We start from the raw sequence: 22867 nt of genomic DNA on the forward strand, positions 1-22867 counted from the left end.
GATATCAACTCAGTTCTCCTCTGGAATATCCATATCAAATATCAGCAGAGGCAAGGATCTGAAAAGTTCTGTCGTAAAGACATCATTGCTTCCGTTTAACCCACAGATTTCTTTTTTTTTTTGGTGGGGGTGGGGGGGCGGAGTCTAACTCTGTCACCCAGGCTGGAGTGCAGTGGCGCGATCTCGGCTCACTGCAAACTCCGCCTCCCGGGTTCACGCCATTCTCCTGCCTCAGCCTCCCAAGTACCTGCGACTATAGGCGTGCTTCACCACGCCCAGCTAATTTTTTGTATTTTTAGTAGAGACAGGGTTTCACCATGTTAGCCAGGATGGTCTCGATCTCGATCTCCTGACCTTGTGATCCGCCTGCCTCAGCCTCCCAAAGTGCTGGGATTACAGGCGTGAGCCACCGCACCCAGCCTTAACCTAGAGATCTCTAAACTCACGGCACCGGGGAACCCCTGTCTGGGCCCGTACCTACTAAAGTCTCTCTGAGCTTGAGTTCTGAAGCACATGGCTTTGAAAATGCTTGTTTAAGAGGCAAAGGAACTACTAATTTTAAGAAAGAACATGACGAGGTTGAATCAGCACTTGGCTTCCTATGGGCTTTTTTTTTTCGGAAGTAGACCAGCACCTGAGAGACACTAAGGGCTTGGAGCCCTGGGCGCCCCTGCTTGCAGTGTCTGGTGGTGGTAGTTGGGGAGGGAGTGGATTTGAACACGAGCTCCACCATGTGATTCTAGGAAGAGCATAGCAGGTTGGGCCGATCTTCTGGCACACAGTGCATTAAAATGCCACCTTTCAGACTGAGCCTGAAAAGCCCCCTATTAAATGTGACAAGGCAGACGGGTGCCTGCAGGGTGGCCGTGTTCCGGAAGCCATGCACCAGCTGCTGGTGACTTATGTTTCCTGTTCTGGAGCCGGGGAAACATGCACGCCAGCTTGTGGGTGCTTCCTGGATGTGCAGAGCCCGGGCCTCTTTTTCCCATTGGTCCTGGAATGCCGTCAAGAGGCTTGGTGAGTTTCCTCCCTGGGGATGCACACATCTCTTTTAGGGACACAGATAGGTTGTGGGGCCTAGGAGCAACTTACCCTGAAGCATCTTCCTCCAGAGACCCTCCTGCTGAAGAACAGGATGTGCCTTGTCACACTGCTTTTCCTCTACTCCCAGCTGTGACGTCTTTCTCTCCATCTTCACCCATTCATCTGTCAAGAATCAGTTCAGTCACCCAGACAGCCAGCCTGGCTGTGTCCAAGATGCCGGAGAGGCAGCAGTGAAGAAAACAAAGTCCGTTGCCTCCGTGGAGCTCACGGTCTAGTAAAGACAAGTTTACTATGCAAACTCCAGGCAGTGCCGTCCCCACCAACACCCGTGTCATGCGTCCCCGGGGAGTTGTGTCCCGCACAGCCAATGGGGTAACATGCCAAAGCTGTGATTCCAGTGCAGCAAGTCACATTTTAGACAGACCTAGAAATACATAGTCTGCCAGATGTGCTGTAAGTACTATGAATACATAAAACGGGTAAGGGATGTAGGGTCAGCTGGTGGGGTGGTGGCGTGTGTTGTCCCAAACAGGGCAAGTTGAGGGGACAGCACTCAGATAAGTAACATCAAGCAGGGCCCAAAGGAAGTAGGAGCAGGAAGACTGCCAGGATCCTGGGACTCGAGATGAACTGGGGTCTCGCTGCCCGTGGCTTTCACTCTGAGGGAAATATGATTCTGATGCAAGAAGCTTTGGGCAGCTAACTGCATGATGTGTTTCTGATTCCTTAGTTTGGGTTAAACTCTTCTTCTCTGGGCTTGCAGGGCATTGTGGCGGATGCTGTAAAACCATGGGACCTGGTCCAAGGGCACACTGAAGTGCCTTCTGTACGCTTCCTCAGATGGCCTTGGCAAGATCAAGCTCTAGTTGCCCACAGTGCTAGCCAGGTCAATATGCACTCTATTGAACAGGATACCCTCCCTGCAGTCCCTGGAGCCACCTCCCAGATGCACCACTTGCCTCCAGGTTCTTGAGTGAGGCTCTGCTATCAGAGTACCACCTACTGTGGGTTGTTCTTGTCAGTTTACTTTTATTTTTTTTTTGAGACGGAGTCTCGCTCTGCGCTCGCTGGAGTGCAGTGGCACCATCTCGGCTTACTGCAAGCTCCACCTCCCGATGCAGTGAGCTATGATCATGCCACTTTACTCCAGCCTGGGTGATAGAGCAAGACTCTGTCTCGAAGAAAAGAAAAAAGAAAAGGAACACAAATTAACAAACATTAATAATAAAAAAGAGTGCTTAGTGTTTTCATGCAAAGAATGGGGTACTCCTTTTGGAAAGGAATTTGGTCATCTTTATCAAGGGCTGTAAATAAGGTTTATGTCGTTTGCCTCAGTTGTTAAGCTTCTGAGAACCTTGCCTAACAAATCATTCAAACTAAGGAAGGAGTTTTATGCACAAAAATGTTTTTTGCAGCAATACATATCACTGTAAAAACCAGAAAATAACTTCAGTAACCAACAATGGGGGAATTATTAAACAATTTATTATGTATCCCTAAGATGGAATATTTTATGATTATTTTAAAAATATAGTCATGAAGCGGGGGGGTCAGGCACAGTGGCTCACGCCTGTAATTAATCCCAGCACTTTGGGAGGCCAAGGCAGGCAGACCACGAGGTCGGGAGATCAAGACCATCCTGGCTAACACGATGAAACCCCGTCTCTACTAAAACTACAAAAAATTAGCCGGGCATGGTGGCGGGTCCCTGTAGTCCCAGCTACTCAGGAGGCTGAGGCAGGAGAATGGCATGAACCCAGGAGGTGGAGGTTCACGCCAAAGGCCCTGTTTCCAAGATCGCGCCACTGCACTCCAGCCTGGGCGACAGAGGGAGACTCCGTCTCAAAAAAAAAGAAAAAAAAAGTATATGTATATATATACATAGTCATGAAGAATGTGCGGCAAGTTGGGATGTGATTATGGTAAAATGCAGGAAGGACAGAATTGTGTTCTTTTTGGTTCCCATAATATTCTGGTTTCTGACTTGCATATCATTCCCTCCGCCCGGAACACTCCATATGGTGAAGCTTTGTTTGTGTTTATGCATAAACATGTTTATGGCTGAGTTCCATTCTGGAATGGTATTGACAAGTAGAAGAGGGTTGAAAGCCTAGGTCTGTGCCCTTAGGATAGGCTGGGGGATTGAAAATGCCCTTTGGAGAACATCATCTGAATACATGAATATTTACATAGACATATTCATACAGTCCTGTTTGTGTGTGTGTGTGTTTATCCGCCTTCCTCTAATGACACATCCATTTATCTATCCATAGTCATACAGAGTGTAGATATAGGAAGTATAAATAGACTGTTTTTTAGACTTATTTTCTGGGTCTACGCTTTCTCTGCCCAACCCCCCAGATAAGGTTGGCAGCGCCTTTGCTTGGCTTCCATGGCAGGTCCCCACTCTTCTCCTCTTCAACCCCACATACCCTATGACTTGATAAACATCTGTCTCTCCATCTGTCAACCCCGGAAAGCAGATTCCAGCTCTATGCCTGGTCCCCTCTGGCACTCAGAGCATCAGTTGGTAGCTGATCGGTGCTTGGATGAGTGAGCGGATGTGTGCACTGTGGGGAAGAAAACAGAGGAAAAAGGGTGGGGAGACATCAGAATGTCAACCGGGAGTTATACGGGGAAAGTGGGGTTTTTAGTCTCTTCACTATCTTTTAAAATGTCTCTCAGTTGATCATTATCATATTTAATAATACCTTGATAACTCCCTGTTCTACAAATGACCCAGTTTCTTCAACAAATGAATGACATTCAAAAGGGAGGAGGGGCCAGTGCAGATGCTGACAGAGACTGCCGAGATGATGAGGCAGGTGTGCTACGGGGTCTGGTATGGCTCTTGATTCAAACCTTCCAACTACAAAAAGACATCCATGAGTCAATCAAGGAACATTGAACAGGGCCTGATTATTGACTGATAGGGAAGCTATTAAATTAATTGGGTTCGTTGGGATAATGGATTCTGGTTTTGTTTCTTTAAAAAGTCTTTACCCCTTTCCTGTTTAGAAAAAAAAAAAAAGTGCATCTTGCTGCCCACACTCATTTCTCGGGGCAAACGGGAAGTGGGTTAGCAGTGAGAGAGATCTAGGAAAGTATTTCTAGGTGGGAAGATACAGTGCTTGGACTTTGTTTTAAAACATCTCAGCAAAAACAAAACAAAGTGAGAGGGGAGAAAGGTGAAAGGAGAACGGGAAGTGTTGGATAGAGAAGTATTGAAGCTGGTGATGGATCTGGGATGGGGGAAGTTAAATGCCTTTACTTTTGAAAATATTTGATAATTCTTTCATTCGAAATTAAAAAGGAAAAAATTTCTCCTGGCTTTTCTCCAAGGAACCTTAATACTTTGCCTTGCTTTGCAGAGTGACCGACTCCTCATCAAAGGTGGACGGATCATCAACGATGACCAGTCCCTTTATGCTGACGTCTACCTGGAGGATGGACTTATCAAGTGGGTTGATCAAAACGGACCTTTTAAGAAACCTGTGTCGCCAGGCTGCCTGGCCTTAGATGGAATGGAAGGCTGGCATTCTGCCCTGGAATGACAGGGCTGTGTGCCTGTGTTTCAGGGGTAGAGACCTCACGGAGGTTGGGGGAGGTGCACGCTGCGGGTGGACAAGGGGCTGGCATTTCTCAGGTGCCCCCCTGGGCTAGGCTCCCTGCCACACGGCTGAGGCAGCTCCTCTCATGCAATGCTCACACAAACGCTGCAAAATGCAGACATGTTTCCTGTTTTGTGGTTTTGGAGGCAGCAGGCCAATGAGTCTGGGTACCTGGCCCCATATGACGGGGTGAGTTAGGGTCAAGGCCCGGATTCCACCCTAAGACAACTGAATTCACAGCTCTTCCTTCCACCTACCCACAGTTTCTGGAATTGGGTTGAGGGGAGCAGGGAGGAAGGAGGAATGTGTGGCTTCCAAGCCCGGCCTTGGCACTTAAAGAAAAGATGGACGTTGGGGCTGGAGTTTCCTTTACTTTCTTCTCATTGGCTCCCTCCTCAGTCCTGCTTACGACAACCCAGGTGTCTTAGCCAGCTCTGGCTGCCGGAACAGAATGCCACAGGCTGGGTGGTTTAAATAGCTGCAGTTTATTTCTCACAGTTCTGGAGGCTGGAAGTCCCAGATCAAGTGGCCATCAGGGTTGGTTCTTCCTGAGGCCTCTGTCCTTGGCTTGCAGACACCACCTTCTGGCTGTCCTCGGGCTCTTTCTGTGTGTGTGCACACTCCTGGGGGCTCTTCTCCTAAGGACACCAGTCTTGTTGGATTCTGGCCCCACTCTTGTGGCCTCATTCAACCTTAATCACCTCCTTAAAGGCCCCGTCTCCAAAGGTAGTCCCATGGGGGTGGGCTGGGGCTTCAACATGAATTTTGGGAGACAAAATTCTGTCCATAACGCCAGGCAGGGGTCTGTAGGTGGCCTTCACTTTTCTTTTCTTTTTTTTTTTTGAGACAGAGTCTCACTCTGTTGCCCAGGCTGGAGTGCAGTGGTGCGATCTCAGCTCACTACATACAACCTCCGCCTCCCGGGTTCAATCGACTCCCCTGCCTCAGCCTCCTGAGTAGCTGGGACTACAGGCATGCACCACCATGCCCGGCTAATTTTTTGTATTTTAGTAGAGATGGGATTTCACCATGTTGGCCAAGATGGTCTCGATCTCCTGATCTCGTGATCCACCTGCCTCAGCCTCCCGAAGTGCTGGGATTACAGGTGTGAGCCACCGCGCCCGGCTGGCCTTAACATTTTACTGGTGGGTGAGGATCGGTACAGTTCTCCTTCTGGGAGTTGTGCCCTGGATTTGCTGGGTGCTCAGCCTCTTCCCTTGAAATCTGGAAGAGGAGAGAAGGACACTGTTTCAGGATCCAGCATGAGTGGTTGGCACAAGAAGGAAAGGCAGAGGGGAATTGGAGCTAGGGGAAGGCAGAAGGGGATTGATACCATTAACAGAATCATCCTGGGGCCCGTGTGGGCTTTGGGGATGATGATGCAGGAGGAGGAGGAGGAGGCTGGGGGAAAGGGGCTGTGGAGTATTGGGGGCATTGAAAGAGACTACATATGCAAATCACCCAGCGAAGAGGGGTACCCAGAACAGTTGAGCCCTCCCTGCCTCCCCCCAGCTCACCCCCCAGTTCTAGTCCTAAACTTTGACCATTTCAAGTCCAGCTCGGACCTCCCCTCCTCTGGCTTCATTCCTTGCTTACTCTTCTGGCCATAATGAAAACTTGGGACTCACAGGACTTGCAGGCTGCTGTCACCTCAGAGCCTTGCACCCATCAGTCCCCTGCCTGGAACACCTTTTCTCCCTGCCCCTCTGCCTTCCCCTCATCTCTTGTTTGTCCTTGTGGGCCCAGCTCATGCGACTCCTCCTCCAGGAAGCCTTCCTTGACCCCAAGATGGTGTGGGGTGCATCCCTCCGTCCCCAGAGCCCGTGAGCTGCTGTCTGTTGCAGCCCTCGTCACACTGCATTGCTCCTTGACCAGGGCCTCGCCTCGTGGCCCCCACCCTGGGGCCCAGCACCAGGCCTGCGGAGTAGGTCCTGGAGCGCCAATTCAGGGAAAGCATAAACAAATGAATGTTGGCCATCAGGTGGTGAGGGTGCTCCTGTCACATGCAGGGCACCTGGATCCCGAATGGTTAGGAAGGCAGATGGGGGGTGGGGAAGGGTGTCAGGATGCGTCAAAAAATGAGGTTTTCTAACTCAACCATGGCTTAGATATAGAGAAAGCAACTCCGAGGGAACACCCCTTTGTGTGGGGTTTTGGGCTTCTGAAGCCTGAAAGGTAAAATGACCCTTAGAATGATCTCGTGGGCTCCCCGCTCCCACACACCACCTGCTGCTTTGATCTGACCACATCCACGCCCGTCCTTCCCGGGCCAGGCCCCCTTATAGAGGGCCTGCAATCCCAGGGGGTATACAGATGGAGCAAGTGGCCATGGGTTGAGCTGCATTCATTAAGTGCCTGCTGTATGTATGAACATCAAGAATCCTAGGACTCCGGCTAACCTGGCTGTTGAGGAAATCTGCAGTTTCCCTAAATTCATTATCTGTCAGCCCCTCTTGGTCGTAAACCCCTTTTACTTGAATCCGTTGCTGAGAAGCTCTCTGAGTGTCAGCAGTTCTCCTCTGGCCTTGTGAAGCTGAGCGAGTGACAGTGACTGAGACCTCACACGGCCCTCGGGTGTTTATTCTGAATGTGCATCCTGCAGGCGGAGAAGGGTAGGTGTGGAAGAGCCAGGGACCAGCTGTGCTCACCCCAGGGACCACCTGGCACACAGAGGCACAATTATTCTCCTCCACTTTAATTAAACCCCAAGAATCCTTTAATTTTGTGGCCATTTGCCAAGTTTTCTTAAGAACCGTTCAGCTGTCGTGATTCATTGGATTATGATTCATCGGGGTTTCCATTTAATTCACTTAGCCTTGGTGAATCAGGTGCCGGTGGTTGAGAGTTTCTTCTGCACTGTGGGGTGATGGTGTTGGGGGAGGGGCGTCTGTCTCATTCACTGAACTGAGCTTCCTCTCTCCTCTTTCCCTTTCAAGCACGTTGCTATTGAGCACCATTCAGTGAGTCCCGTTTAGTTTAAACCCAGTTCAGGGAGAATCTGGCTTCTATATATGGGAAGCAGGGCAACAGTAAAGCCCGCTGGTCAGAGCTCTGATCTTAGTCTTGAGTAGACCTGGGCTTAAATCCAGGCCCATCACTGACTTGCTGGGTGGCTTTGGATGAGTCACTACACCTCTCTGAGTTGTGTTGTCCTCTTTTGCAAAATGGGAATACCTCCTACCTCACAGGGCTGCTGGCGGGAGACCAGAGAGGGTTTGTTAAGAGGCTATGATTGTGCCTGGTAAGAAAGAGCCTCTGGCTGCAGAGATGGCACTCATTGTTGAACATTAAGCATCTTAGGACTGTGGCCAACCAGGCTGCTCAGGAAATGTGCTATTTCTTAAAAAAAAAAAAAAAAAAAAAAAAGAAAGAAAGAAAAGCCAGGCATGTTTGCTCAAACACTTTGGGAAGCCAAGGCAGGAGGACCCCTCGAGCTCAGGAGTTCCAGATCAGCCTGGGCAACATAGGGAGATCCCATCTCTACAAAAAATTAAAAAACAAAATTAGCTGGGCATGGTGGTATACACGCCTGTAGTTCCAGCTACTTGGGAGGTTGAGGCAGGAGGATCGCTTTGAGCCCAGCAAGTGAGGCTGCAGTGAGCCATGACATGCACTACTCTACTCCAGCCTGACTGACAGAGATCCTGTCTCAAAAATAAATAAAAGAACCTCTCATCAGAGTACTTGTTGGCCCCCACAGCATGGTGACTCGGTCACAGGCTTGAATCAGACTGAGCTGTGATTCTGCTGACACTCATGCGTAGGTCCGTGCCCATGTGTAGACACACCATGTGCATGTCTACAGCCAGTGGCTCTTCTGACTGGACTGTGCCCAGGTCTTTGCCTGGGTTGGCATTTGGGGTGCTACCCTGTCCTCTGTTAGAGCTGGTTGTGAGCATTCAATGAGAGAAGCCGTGATGCGCTTAGAAGACGCTGTTCTCCTGTTGCTGTTCCTTTTAAGTTAAGGGCCAGGTGTCTTCCTGACCCCTTTCCCTTCAGCTGTTGGCAAGCCCACACGTTTGGAGAGGACGGCAGAAGGATTGGGGAAGACAGGATTTCCCTCAGTCAAGTTGGACATTCTGGGGATATTATAAGCAGTGGCAGTGGACATTCTGGGGATATTATAAGCAGTGGCAGTGGACATTCTGGGGATATTATAAGCAGTGGCAGTGGACATTCTGGGGATATTATAAGCAGTGGCAGTGGACATTCTGGGGATATTATAAGCAGTGGCAGTGGACATTCTGGGGGTAAGGGATTGGTTATAAGCAGCGGCGGTGGACATTTTGAAGGTAAGGGATTGGTTATTAAAAGCAGCGGCGGTGGTGATCCTGGTGGAGGTGGACATGTGTGGTAACATTTTCTGAGTGTCCACCTTGTCCCTGGCACTGTGCGGTCCTAGGCTTATTTCCTGGGTTAAGAGCACAGTGTGTGGCACCCACTTTTTCGGGGGAGCCCCAGCTGGGATCTGCTTGCTGGCCCAGGTTCTCCTGGGAGCCCAGGAGGGCAGGGGCTACTGTCTTGGTTGCCTGGCTGTGGGTTCTGTCTAGAACTGCACTTTTGGTCACTGAAGCAGCATCTTCCTGGGTCTTTACTACTGGCGTTTCATGTGACTTAGAAAATTAATATACTGCCCAATCTCAAGAGTTCACAACAATTGGATTTTTTTTTTTTTAAGTAAAAATCACTCACAGATCTCATGGTCTGAGCCAGACCTTGACCTTGGACGCTGCTGGGTCCTTTTCCTGGTTCTGGCTGAGCCTCTTCCCCCAGCGCCTTGATAGACCTCCTGACTCTGGTGCCAGCAAATAAAAACCAGAAGCCACCGTCATCAATAAGTCACCTACAGAGATCCCCGGGGGCCTGGTTTCTCTTTTCGTAGGCTCCTTTCCCTCCTTCCCCATTTGGAATTTACCCTCCTTCTGGAGGAAGTTTTCCGGCACCTGCTACATCGGAATAGATGTGACAGTCAGCGTGTGCATCATGCTGGTCTCACCTCTGTTGGACTGAGCTCTGCCACCCCCTCCACCTGGAAGCCTTAGATAACGGGCTGGATGAAAGAGCCCCTCCTCGTGTCCCCTGGCTCTCTCTGCTATACTGGACTCTAACAGTCTGCCCACCTGCCTTACCTCCTGTTAGACTGTGAGCCCCCTGAGGGCATGCACCCTGCCTGAGTTATCTGTCTACCCAGGGCCTTGTGAAGGGCCTAACTCAGAATTGTTTATTTAACAGAAGTGAAGCTGTGGGTTGACTGCCCATTCTACTTTTCCTTTAAGAACCAAGGCTGTCTCTATTGTTTGCCTCCAGACAAATAGGAGAGAACTTAATCGTTCCTGGTGGAGTGAAGACCATTGAAGCCAACGGGCGGATGGTTATTCCCGGAGGTATCGATGTCAACACGTACCTGCAGAAGCCCTCCCAGGGGATGACTGCCGCTGATGACTTCTTCCAAGGGACCAGGGCGGCCCTGGTGGGCGGGACCACGATGATCAGTGAGTGACACTGTCCCCTGCCTTAGGGACATAGACTGTGAGGTCCCCTCTTCATCACCAGCATCACAAGTGCTCAGTGTGTTCAAGGCTGTCTGCACAGGGTGCCACTGGATTTCATTCTCACTGCAGCCCTAGGACACAGGTCGCCGTTTTACAGAGCACACCATGTGTGCCACTGGGGCTACCCAAGATGGCTTAATAAACAACATGGTTTTATAGGCACCAATTTTAAAAAAATATTTTTAAAATATTGAAATACCATCTCATTGGTATAATTGCTTAGCATGAGACTGAAGTCACATTTAGATTTTTAGAAACAAAATTTGTTTAAAGAAAAGCATTAAGTGAAGAAGACATGGATTATAGGGAGATAAAGCAAAAAAAAAAAAAAAAAAGAAAAAGAAAACCCTTCAACATGATGTGAAGATGGCTGTGGTTTCAGAACCCGTGACATAGGTATTATTGTGACAGATGGGAGAATAGAGGCCCAGAGAGGTGAAGCAACTTGCCCAAGGAGACATAGCTGGGAAGTGGTTGTATTAGTCAGTATTGCTGCAGTAATACTGTGATAAGACCGCATAACAAACAGCCCCCAAATCTCAAGCAACACTTGTTTTTCTCATTTGAGGGTGTGCAGGAGTGGGCATGGGGCTGGAGTGGCTGTGCTCAGCTGCGGGTTGGACTCGGACACCATGGGTCTCCCATTCTGGACCCAGTGACTCCCCAGCCACTCTGTTCTCCTGGTGAATGGCAGAACGCAGGGGGTTCTGGCTGAAACTTGCCTCCTCTCACTGCCTCATCTCTTCACTTCCATGCTGCAGCTTCCACCCACATTCTGTTGGCCAAGGTCAGTCACGTGGCCAAGCCCAAAGTTGACAGGAGCACAATTGTGCCACAGAGAGCCCTGGTGAGGCTGGGGAGGGAAGGAAATACTGTGGGCAATGAGACCAGTCCCCAACAGTGCTCGGTCTGGGAAACTGGATTCCTCCTCCATAGCCCTGTGCAGCCCGATTGCTGTTTCTTGTGTTGATTTTGAAGAGCTGCTTTTGCTTGAATTCATTTTAATAAGCAATTTGAACTAAATAGGCCACAGTTTATTGTAAATGTTCTGTCAACTGTTAGGCTCTTCAGTTCCAGGCTACTTGTCTGTAAGCTGGCCCCAACCCTGCCCGTCTCTCCCACTTCTTCACAAAGGAGTCCCTTTGGAAGCGTGGTCTGTGGGCTGAAGCCCACTGCTATGGGTAGAGTTTGCCAAGTCCCTGAGCCAGGAGTGGGGCTCGACTTCTGAGGCAAGCACTGTCCTGATCCCTCTTCCAAAGGGCAGCCCGTGGATCTGCTGGATGGGAAATGGGAGGAGGATCTAGACTTGGACTTGGATCCCAGCAGCCAGGGTTTGAACCCAAGCACACTGGCACTCGGCAGGCACCTGCATGACTGTGGCCAGCACTTGGCCTCTCTGAGCCTCAGCTTCCTTGTCTGTAATGTGGGCCTTACCGTGGGAAGCGCCTAGGGTGGTTTGGAGACGTACATGAGATTCCTTCATGTAGTGCATGGGACATGAGAGTTCTGAGAGATGGGCACGGAAGTTCCGGGCTCAGGGGGACTGCCTAGGGCAGGGGAAAGAGTCCTGGATGAGGAGCCAGGGTTCCTGGGACGTCCCCTGCTTTTCTCCATCACCAGCTGTGAGATCCTGGGAAGCCCTGCCCTGTAAACCTTATCCTCCTCGCCTGTGAAGGGCAGTTTCCAAAGTGTGTTTCATGGAACACCAAGAGCCTGTGAAAGCACACGAGGACCACAGTCCGGGGCTCTGAAAGGGTCCCCGCCCTTCCCCATCTTCATTCAACAAATGTTAATTAAGAGTCCGCACCGGGTGCTGTATCAGGTGAACAAAAGCAGGAAAGATGCTCGTTGTCAAGGGCCTGTCATCTCTCTGGGAGTCACTAATCATCCACATGTATGACTAGAAACTGTGACTCCTGCTGCAAAAGAAGGGTGCACAGTGCTTTGAACTGAGGGGCGGGGCCTCAGGGAAGTGTTCTCTGAAGAAGTGACATTCGTACAGGGATCTGAAGAATGAGTTGGAATTAACCAGGGGAAGGGGGCAGAGAAGAGCAGAGCCCCGGGAGGAGGGAATAGCATATGCAAAGGCCCTGAGGTGAGAACATACCTCCCATTCCAGACACTGCAGGGAGGCCTGCGGGGCAGGGGTGTGGAGATTGAGGGATGACATCCTGTGAGGCAAGGCTGCAAGGAGAGGACAACCCTGAGCCTCGATGACCTGATGAGGCTGTGGCTCTTTCTCATATGGGTGACAGGCAACGTTGAGGTATTTTAAGCAGGGAGAGATGTGAACTGTTCCGTGTTTTGGTGAGACGGTAATAGAGTGGCCGGGATGGGATGTGGCAGGACCAGCTGGGAGGCGATGGCATAATACAGCTGAGAGATGAGGGCGGCGTGGCCGTGGGCTGGGCAGAAGTGGACAGCTTCTGGGTTTTATGAAGGCCAGTCAACAGCCCTCGGTGCTGGGTCAGACATGGGGCATGCGAGGGAAAGGAAGTGGCACGGGTGGCCTGGGCCTCTGGCTGTGGACATACTTGGTGATGTCCACCACAGCTGGGGTGGGGATGGGGACAGTACTGCATGAGGTTGTGGACATTCTGGTTTGGGGGAGCTTTTGAGTCATCTCGGTGGAGAAGCCAAGAACACAACCGGGTTCAGAGTTCTGTAGCTCAGAGCAAGTGGTGTGTTTCAATGAGCTGGTGCAAAGAAAAGGGATCCAGTCAGTGAGCCTAGTGAACAGTAGGGGATGGAGTCCTCAGGATGATTGAGAAGTGGCAGCCAAAGAAGTAGGACAAAGGAAAGAAAAAGCCAGAAGGTGGCGTTGCCATGGAAGCTGGAGAGGAACGAGTTTAAGAAAGGAGGGAGGGACCTTCTGTGCCCCGAGAGGCCAAGAAACTGAGGACTGCATGCTCCCGTTAGACCTAGAGATGTGAGGGTCATATTAGCAAAGGCTGATGCTTTAGGTGGATGGAGGTGTGAGTGGGAGGAGGAAAGGTGAGACTTCTCTTTTTGACATCTGCCTGTGAAGGGTGGGGGTATGAAGAAACAGGGCAGTAAGCTTCAGAGTATATGAAGTCAAGGGAAGTTTAAAAGACTGGAGGCTCCCCTTCCTCATCTACTTTACATTTAAGATTTTATTTGAAAAAAGGATGATGAAGTGAACTTGTTTGGTCTCGGAGGTCCTTTTCATCTTGGCATTCTATGCCAAAGGAGGCAGCTTGGAGCAGTGGGTAAGAGTTCAGACTATCTGACAAGTCTTGGATAACCTTCCTTCTTCTGCTTACTAGTTGTATGCTCTTGGACAATTGCTTTACCCTCTTTGAGCCTCAAGTTTTTCATCTGCAAAATGGGGATATTAATTTTCACTTTACAGGACAGTTGTGAGGATTGAATAAACGAGGTTATGTAAAGCTTTTGTGGCACTATCTGACAAATAGTGAGCGATGGTGGTGATGATGACAATGGTGGCGATGATGGTGGTAATGAAGACTGAAGATAATGGTGATGATGTCATTGCTAATTAATGGTTATGGTTAATGATAGTGACAGTGATGGCAATATGACAATAATGATGGTGAGAGTGATTATGAAAAGGTTGGTGATGATGGTGGTGATGATAATGGTGGTGATGGTGATGGGGTGGTAATTGGGATGATGATGATGGTGATAGGATGGTAGTGATGAAGATGGTGATGGTGATGATGATGATGATGGGGTGATGATGATGATGATGATGGTGATGGTGGTGATGGTGATGATGGTGGTGATGGTGGTGATGATGGTGGTGGTGGTGATAATGTTAGTGATGATGATGGTGGTGGTGTGGTGATGGGATGGTGATGATGGTGGTGGAGTGATAATGATAGCGGTGATGACAGTGGATGGTGGTGGTGGTGATGGTGGTGATGGTGGTGATGATGATAGTGATAGTGGTGGAGGTGATGATAGTGATGAGTGATAATGATGGTGATGATAGTGGTGGTCATGGTGATGATGGTGAGGTGATAATGATGGTGATGATGGTGGTGGTAGTGGTGATAATGGTAATGACGAGGGTGATGATGGTGATGGTGATTGTGATGATGGTGATGGTGGTGGAGGTGATGATAGTGATGAGTGATAATGATGGTGATGATAGTGGTGGTCATGGTGATGATGGTGATGGGTGGATAATGATGGTGATGGCGATGGTAGTGGTGATAATGGTAATGACGAGGGTGATGATGGTGATGAGTGATAATGATGGTGATGATAGTGGTGGTCATGGTGATGATGGTGATGGGGTGATGGTGATGGCGATGGTAGTGGTGATAATGGTAATGACGATGGTGATGATGGTGATTATGATTATGATGATGGTGATGGTGCTGGAGGTGATGATAGTGATGAGTGATGATGATGATGATAGTGGTGGTCACGGTGATGATGGTGATGGGGTGATAATGATGGTGATGATGGCGGTGGTAGTGGTGATAATGGTAATGACGATGATGGTGATGGTGATGGGTTGATAATGATGGTGATGATGATTGTGGTGGTGATAATGATGGTGGCTGTCATAGTGATGATGGTGATGGTGTGATAATTATGGTGATGATGATGATGGTGGTGATGGTAATGATGGCAATGATGGTGGTGGTGGTAATGATGGTGGCTACCATTGGAACATTTGAGTCTAAAGCATTATGATGCATATTTCCCTGTCCCAGTTGACCATGTTGTTCCTGAGCCTGGGTCCAGCCTACTGACCTCCTTCGAGAAGTGGCATGAAGCAGCTGACACCAAATCCTGCTGTGATTACTCCCTCCACGTGGACATCACAAGCTGGTATGATGGCGTTCGGGAGGAGCTGGACGTGCTGGTGCAGGACAAAGGTCAGTTAAAGCCTCAGAACGGGGTTTTGAGGAATCCCTGGTTCTTTGGTAGATCCAAGGATTATGTGGAGTGAAAAATCCCCCTGTCTGCATCTGCTCTGAGCCTGATTATGAGCTGCCCTCTGCCCCATGACAGTGAGGAAACAGGCTAGTCCCTTTACAGAGTCCATCCTTTTCTCCTTGAAAACCTGTGGGCTGTCCTTGTTCTCAGAAGCAGATCCAGTCTCTGCAGCCTACCATGCTAGGCCCTTGCTGATCTAACCTCAGTTTTCTTTCCTATCACCCTGATCACTAGCCTGGCTGCCATCTCTGAAACTGGCTATGCTGCGAGGCCCTTGCTCATGTAGATCCCCTGCCAGGAATGAATGCCCTTTCTCCTCTGCCTGCCCAGTGCTACTCACCTTCGAGACCCAATTCAACCATTACCTTCTCCCATTTCCCCACTCAGAATTGCTTCATTCCTTGAATAGCCAATGCTGGTTACTTAGGCCTCCTTTGGGGCACTTTTTCCATTGTTCCTGGATTATGGGATGTTGTCTGTCTGGCTCTTCTGTCAAACTCTGAGTTCTGTGAGGGAGGGGACCGTGTCTGTATGTCCCTGCTTCCCACCTTGGCTCCCCTCTGTTTGGGTTCACACCAGCACAATGTAGACACTTCATGGTGTGCATTACAGCGAATGGAGGGGAACTGATCAGAAGACACCAAGGAAGTGAAGAACAACAGAACGGAAAGAGTCAGGGCATGAGCGATCTGTACAGAAAGGGGCAGTCAGGGCCCCTCTGAGGAGGCAGCCTCAAATGGTGGTGCCTCAAGGAGAGCGAGGGTATGTTTCCCCAATATTTAAAGAAAGTCAGAAAATGGAAGGAAAAAAATTGTTTTCCTCTGGTTCTATCCCCAATCACGATTTACTCTTCATGTGAAGGATTATTGCTTTCCATTCCCTGTGTATTTGGATGATTTTTCCCTATGTGGTTGTGCAATAGCTGTTATGTGGAACCCTTCTTTTTTCACTTAACATTTTACGAGTCACATTACTCTTCATCAGTAACTTTTTAATGGCTCCTAATGTACAATATAATGGTTAATTTGCTTAGCTATTTTCTTTTTATTGGTCATTTAGGCTTTCTATTTGTTTTATTATAAATCCTGTTATGGTGAACATCTTCATGTATAAACATTTGGTTGCATTTCTAATTTTTCTTCAGATTTCCAGAAGTGGAATTAGAAGGTCGAAGGTTTTAGCATTTTTCAAGATTATGACGCTTATTGCCAAGTTGGTTTCCTGAAAGATGCATCCCCTTGTACCCCTGCAAATCCTATGCCAGAATCTCTAGTCCCTGCACCTTTGCACCACTGGGTGTTACTGCTTCTATGAAATTCTTGCCGATTCGATGGGTGAAAGACACCACCATTGTGGTTTTCGTGGCAGTTCTTTACTGATTACATTCAACATTTTGCATACATTTTTCCTTATGTGAGTATCTGATTGTATTCTTTGCCCACTCATCAATTTGCATTTTCATATAGCTGTTTAAGCTCTTTCTATCAAGAAGGCATTATTGGCCATGGTGGCTCATGCCTCTAATCCCAGCACTTTGGGAGGCTGAGGAGGGAGGATTGCTTGAGGCCCAGAGCTTGAGACCAGCCTGGGCAATATAGTGAGACCGCGAAAAAAAAAAAAAAACATAGCCGGGAGTGGTGGTGCAAGCCTCCCAGCTACTTGGGAGGCTGAGCGGGAGCATTGCTTGAGCTTGGGAGGTTGAGGCTGGAGTGAGCACTGCACTCCAGCCTGGCTCGGAGAGCGAGACCTTATCTTTTAAAAGAAAAAGGCATTATCCTTGTATTGCAGTTGCTGCGTGATTCACCGCAACTACATAACAGTAATAATCCAAGGAAATTGACAGTCTTGTATCTTACTTCCCTTACCTAATATTAAGTTCTGAGCAATTTTCCCTAGGTTGCTGCCCTAAGTGAATGGTCGTTTAGGGTGCCCCTCACTGAGATGCGAGGGTCTCTGGAGTGGCAGTGGAGTTTGTAGGGAAAGACACTGGGCTCCATGGGGCCTAGTGGGTCTGTGCTGCTTGCAGGCATCCAGGGAGCCCTGTGCTGTGTGCATCTGGGCTGGGTCACCAGCAGGCGAATGGCGATTGTGCTCAGGTCCTGGCAGCAACCTTTCTACTTTGTATGCTTCTATGAAATCAACTAACTTTTTAGATTCCACATATAAGTGAGATGGTGCAGTATTTGCCTTTCTGTGCCTGGCTTATTTCCCTTAACATAGGGTTCCACAACTTCAACTTTGTTGCTGCAATGCAGGATGTCCTTCTTTACTAAGGCCTCCATTGTGTACATTTACCACATTTATAAAATCCATTCATTCATTGATGGACCCAGGTTACTTCCTAATCTTGGCTGTTGTAAATAATGCCGCAATGAACACGGGAGCGGGGGTATCCCCTGGACATACTGATTTCAATTCCTTTGGATTTTTAGCCGGTAGTGGGACTGCTGAAGTATATGGTAATTCAGTTTTTAGTTTTGTGAGGAGCCTCTGTACTGTTCTCCATAAAGGTGGTGGTGCTAATTTACATTCCCACAAAGGGTGCTCAGGAATTTCCTTTTCTCCACATCCTCGCCAACACTTGCTATCTCTTAGATGCAGGTCTGGTCTTGTCTTCCTTCCTTCCTTCCTTCCTTCCTTCCTTCCTTCCTTCCTTCCTCTCTCTCTCTCTCTGCGGTTTTTTTTTTTTTTTTTTTTTTTTGACGGAGTCTTACTCTGTCACCCAGGCTGGAGTGCAATGGCGAGATCTCAGCTCACTGCCTCCCATATTAAAGTGATTCTCCTGCCTCAGCCTCCAGAGTAGCTTGGATCACAGGTGCACACCACCACGCCTGGCTGATTTTTGTATTTTTAGAAGAGACAGGGTTTCATCATATTGGCCAGGCTGGTCTTGAACTCTTGACCTCAAGTGATCCGCCCACCTTGGCCTCCCGGATTGCTGGGATTACAGGCGTGAACCACTGCTCCCGGCCAGGTTTTTATTTTCTAATCAGCTTAAACACTCTCAGCGGCTCCACATCATCCTCAGAATAAATCACAAGCTGTCCGCCTGACTCGTGAGGATGCGCCCACTCCTCCAGGCCGGCTTATTCCAGTTCCTTGGGCCCAGAGCCCCGGCCCCCTGCACCTCCGTTTCCCATCTGCTTGAGGCTGCCTTTGGCCCTTGGGGCTGTGTGAGTGAGCGCTGGCCCCTTCAGGAACACTCTCCCTGCCTTTTCCTAGCGATTCTCCTGTTCGTGCTGCGCTGCACTCCCCTGGGAAGCCTTCCCTGAAGCCCCCTGACAGATGCAACCCCCCATGCATCCCCCACATAGGGATCATCAGACTGAGTTGTCTTTGCCCGTTGACTTGCTGGTATTCCCACACCCCAGCCCAGATGGCGAGCCCCCTCCGGGCAGGGACTTGTCGTCTTGCTCACAGTTGCATGGCCGGTGCCTGCATACGGAGAGATGCATCAAATATCAGCGAACCAGCTGATTGATTTCCCGAAAGATGCCCTTAGTAACTTCTGTATCCCAAGCGCTTAGCACATGCCTAGCATAGAGCAGGCTCTCAATAAATGTTTATAATATGAATAAATAAGTTAGGGAAGGAAAAGAGAGAGAGAGAGACGCAGGGAGGGAGAAAAGAAAGGGAAGGAGGAACACACCTGGTTTCCTTTGTCCTAAAACGTTTTAGTGCATCCTTCTCTAAGTCAGAAGGCCTTCCCCAGAAATCTTGATAGTCGTCCTGAGTGTACTGTACAGTCCAGTGCAGGGCATTTCCAGGATGGGAAACCAGCACATTTGGTGTAATGTCCTCTTTGCAGAAATGGGGAAAGTGAAACCCAGAGAGGTGCAGTAACTTCTCCAGTGCTACACAGCAACTGAGGCCTGAACTCAGCTCTCCCGGGCAGAGCAGCTGTCACTGTTGATGTCTTTATGGGAATTGCAAGCACAATTTTTTAAAAAATGGGATAAAAAAGCATGTGCTTTAGGACATTTCTAGAAGCTGCATGACTAATGTCTTTTCATCTTCCTTGCAGATTCTTATTACACCCTTCCTTATCCTTATCACACCCCTCCCTCTCAGCCTGGGGAGTTTCCACCTCCTCCTCCTCCTCCTCTTTCTCTTCCTTCTCCTCCTCTTCTTCCTTCTCCTCCTCTTCCTCCTCCTCCTCCCTTTCTTCTTCATCACCTTCAGATTCTGCTTAGGTGTGACTTTCCCTGGAAGCTTCCTTTGACCTTCATCCACACCCTCAGGCTGGATAGGTGCCCCTTTGGGGATCCCAATGGCACTTATCTCTCCTGGTGACTACCACTCTGCTCTGTGGTCATTGATTTATTGGAAAGATATGCTTCTGTTTTTTCTTAAACATTTTTTTTATCCTTTTTATCTTGAAACAGGCGTCAATTCCTTCCAAGTCTACATGGCCTATAAGGATCTCTACCAAATGTCCGACAGCCAGGTAGGTCCCTCACACTCGCCCTCTCCCCTCTTGTCTGGGCAGGACTGGGCCAGCTTTGCCAGTCCAGGCAGCACAGGGCAAGGGAGATTGTGAGAAGCCACGGGGTTCGAGTCCTGATTCTGGCACGGAGTGGCTGTGTGATATGGTGTCAGTTGTTGCCCTTGCTGGCCTTGTGTTCTTTTCTGACCGTGTGAGTGGCATGTAGAAGGGGGTCCCTGGTTTGGCGGCTCCCAAACCTGGCTTATCCTCAGCATCATCTGGAGAGCTCACTCAAATACCAATTCTTAGTGCACGTTACGGATGTTGGGTGTTGGACTCAGGAACCTGTACTTCCCAAAAGCTCTGCATTTGATTCTGGGATTCAGGCAAGGATGGGGACCATTTCTGAGCTCTGACACAGGAAGACAGACTGCCTGGCCTTCCCTCACAGCAACTGCAACAGGCTAGGCAAGTCACCTTGTCACATTTGTAAGATGGAACATTTCTGGCCCTGCCAACAGCAAACAATTATTACGTAGATGCAGCAAGTCAAGGGAGATGGAGCCGCAAGTTGTTCTTCAGGAGTAGCTGTTACGACTTACAGGACACCTGGCCTTCTTATACTACTGGGTCTCCTAGTTTTGTTTCATTGTCACTTTCCTTTGCTCTGCTTGTTAGTGTGTGCAGAAAATCATGGAGGCTACAGCGAAGCCAGGCTGCAAGCCCTGGCCATACTGGCTGCTTGCTGTGCAGCCAGGGGCAGCTCTCCCAACTTCTCTGTGCTTTAGGCTCATAATAGCCATGCCTTATAGAGGCAGTTGAATGATTTCATAAGACGAGTAAAGTGCTAGGATGGTGCCTAGCACAGAATGCTGCCATACAGGCATCAGTAAGCAGGGTAACTGGTTATTACCATGGAGATAGATGGGCAATGGGAGAAGCACTTTATGTCCTTCCTTTCAAATAAACACTTGGGGTTACAGAAAATAACTTATCCCAAGATGTCCAGGAGGCCTTTGATACAATCAACAAAAGACATTCAAAGAGCTGAAAATTGGTTCAGTTACATAGAAAACATAGCATGTGATGTGCTGGCATAATTGTGATTTTCACCTGTTTCATTGTAACCACTGGAGCCCTGGGCATGGATGGAATCGAGCAGCCTCTGGGTGCAGGTTCTCAAAAGTGCTTCATGCCTCCACATGTCTTCCCTATTTGCTGAAATAGGGATGTGTGTCGGAAAGCAGGCATCCCAGGGGATGTTGTCTTGCATGCATGGAGAACAAAGTTGAGATTCAAGTACCCCGGAGAGGGAGCTTCATGGCTTTGGCCCTTACCAGGGGCAAATGCCCAAATACAGATTCTCCTCAGGTAGGAGGAGAACACTGGGCAGTGGGCCGGGCCTGTTTTGGCTAATTGAGAGGATGGTTAGCATACTATATATTATCTGAGTATTGGAGTGATTAGAGAGCTTGTTTTCCCCACCCCACCATTGTCTATAAAATGGTATGGGTTCACATTTTTGTAAGGATGCACACATCTTCTGTGGCATGTGGGTGGCTATGGTACAGCCTCAGCAGATTTAGTTAGACAATTTCTGTAAAACTAACCGTGATTTCTCAGGACCAGTTGTTGCCATTAACACCTACAGGTGTTTCAAAAAAGCCAACCCAAAAAGACAGCAAAAGGCACAGATAGGCACTGAGATTGAGTCTGTCTTCATGCCCTGGGGTGACTTGGACCAGTTGTGCCCCATCCTCAGCTCCCTGCTTTTGGATCTACAAGATGTCAGGGTCAAGGAATGGTCCTTCCAAGTCTGACTTGTATAGCAGCACATTCCATCCATATGAATGTGTCTGCAGAGGCTGGCAGGTGAATGACTGAATGGGTGTGAGAGAAGAATGGTCTTCGTGAATGCACCTGCTGTGATTTGTTTTTTTTAAATCTCATACCAATCCCTGTTTATCTCTCCATAGCTCTACGAAGCCTTTACCTTCCTTAAGGGGCTGGGAGCTGTGATCTTGGTCCATGCAGAAAATGGAGATTTGATAGCTCAGGTGAGTGGCGTGAATTTCCACTCCTTCTACCTCAGTCTGATTCTTCTTGTTGCAAAAGATTTGATAAAAGAGCATTGGTTAGTGGGGAGGCTATACAATGAAAGGTCAAGCCAGGAACCGGGTGTCATATCAGACACACCAGGTGAGAGTCACTCACACACCATTGGCAGGCCGCATTGACTCTAGAACCTGTTTTCTGACCTGTAAATGAGCACAATATAACTGCCCTGTGAACCTTGGAGGGTTTGCATGAGAGAATGAGGATGTGAATGAAATGCTTTGCCAACCCCAAGGAGGTGTTCCAGGCCAGCCTCCTCCATCTCCTAGTCATGTGACCTTGGGCAAGGAACTTTTTCCCATGAACGCTCTCATTTTTCATCCAGAGACACCCACCTGGTAGTGTTATTGTGTGGATCAAATGATATTATGTGCCGTGGTTTGAATGTGTCCTTCAAAAGTTCATATGTTGAAAACTTAATGCACAAGCTAGTAAGTTGATGGTATTTGGAGTTGAGGCCTTAGGGAGGTAATTTGGGTTAGATGAGATCATCAGGGTGGGGCCCTCATGATGGGATTAGTGGCTTTATAAGGATAGGAAGAGAGGCCTGAGTTGGCATGCACCTGCTGTCTCATGTTTTGCCCACCGCCATGCTATGATGCAGCAAGAAGGCCCTCACCAGATGCTGGCACCTTGTTATTAGATTTCCCAGCCTCCGGAACCATGGGAAATACACTTATTTTCTGTATAAATTACCAAGTCTATGGTATTCTGTTATAGCATCAGAAAACAGATTAAGACATCATGTACATGAGGTTCAGAATCTACACATAATTGACTGCAGCTGTGCAAAAGTTTTGGATAAAATGAGACATGAACATATTTTGATAATTCTAGCTATGAGGTGGAGAATATGTTGGGAAAAGAATGCAAGCTGGGAGTGGTGGCTCATGCCTGTAATCCCAACACTTTGAGAGGCTGAGGTGGGCAGATCACTTGAGGCCAGGAGTGTGAGACCAGCCTGGCCAACATGGCAAAACCCCATCTCTACTAATAATACAAAAATTAGTTGGGTGTGGTGGAGCACACCTGTAATCCCAGCTATTGCAGGTGGGAAGACAGCTATTACAGGTGAGAATGCAGCTATTACAGGTGTGAGGCTGAGGCATGAGAATTGTTTGAACCTGGGAGGTGGAGCTTGCAGTGAGCTGAGATTGTGCCACTACCCTCCAGCCTGGGCAACA

General features: G+C 48.8%; 1 protein-coding gene across 2 annotated transcripts in view; it reads left to right on the forward strand.

Annotated features, from left to right (window-relative positions):
• The window catches only part of CRMP1 (collapsin response mediator protein 1), a 72120-nt gene that overhangs the window by 21313 nt on the left and 27940 nt on the right, over window positions 1-22867 (forward strand). For both annotated transcript variants that reach the window (XM_028848101.2, NM_001266075.1), the window contains 5 exon segments: window positions 4416-4504; window positions 9963-10147; window positions 14917-15081; window positions 19528-19589; window positions 21545-21625. In XM_028848101.2, the coding sequence (XP_028703934.1) occupies window positions 4416-4504; window positions 9963-10147; window positions 14917-15081; window positions 19528-19589; window positions 21545-21625 (582 nt within the window).

Source organism: Macaca mulatta, chromosome 5, assembly GCF_049350105.2.
Source record: "Macaca mulatta isolate MMU2019108-1 chromosome 5, T2T-MMU8v2.0, whole genome shotgun sequence".
NCBI lineage: Eukaryota > Metazoa > Chordata > Mammalia > Primates > Cercopithecidae > Macaca > Macaca mulatta.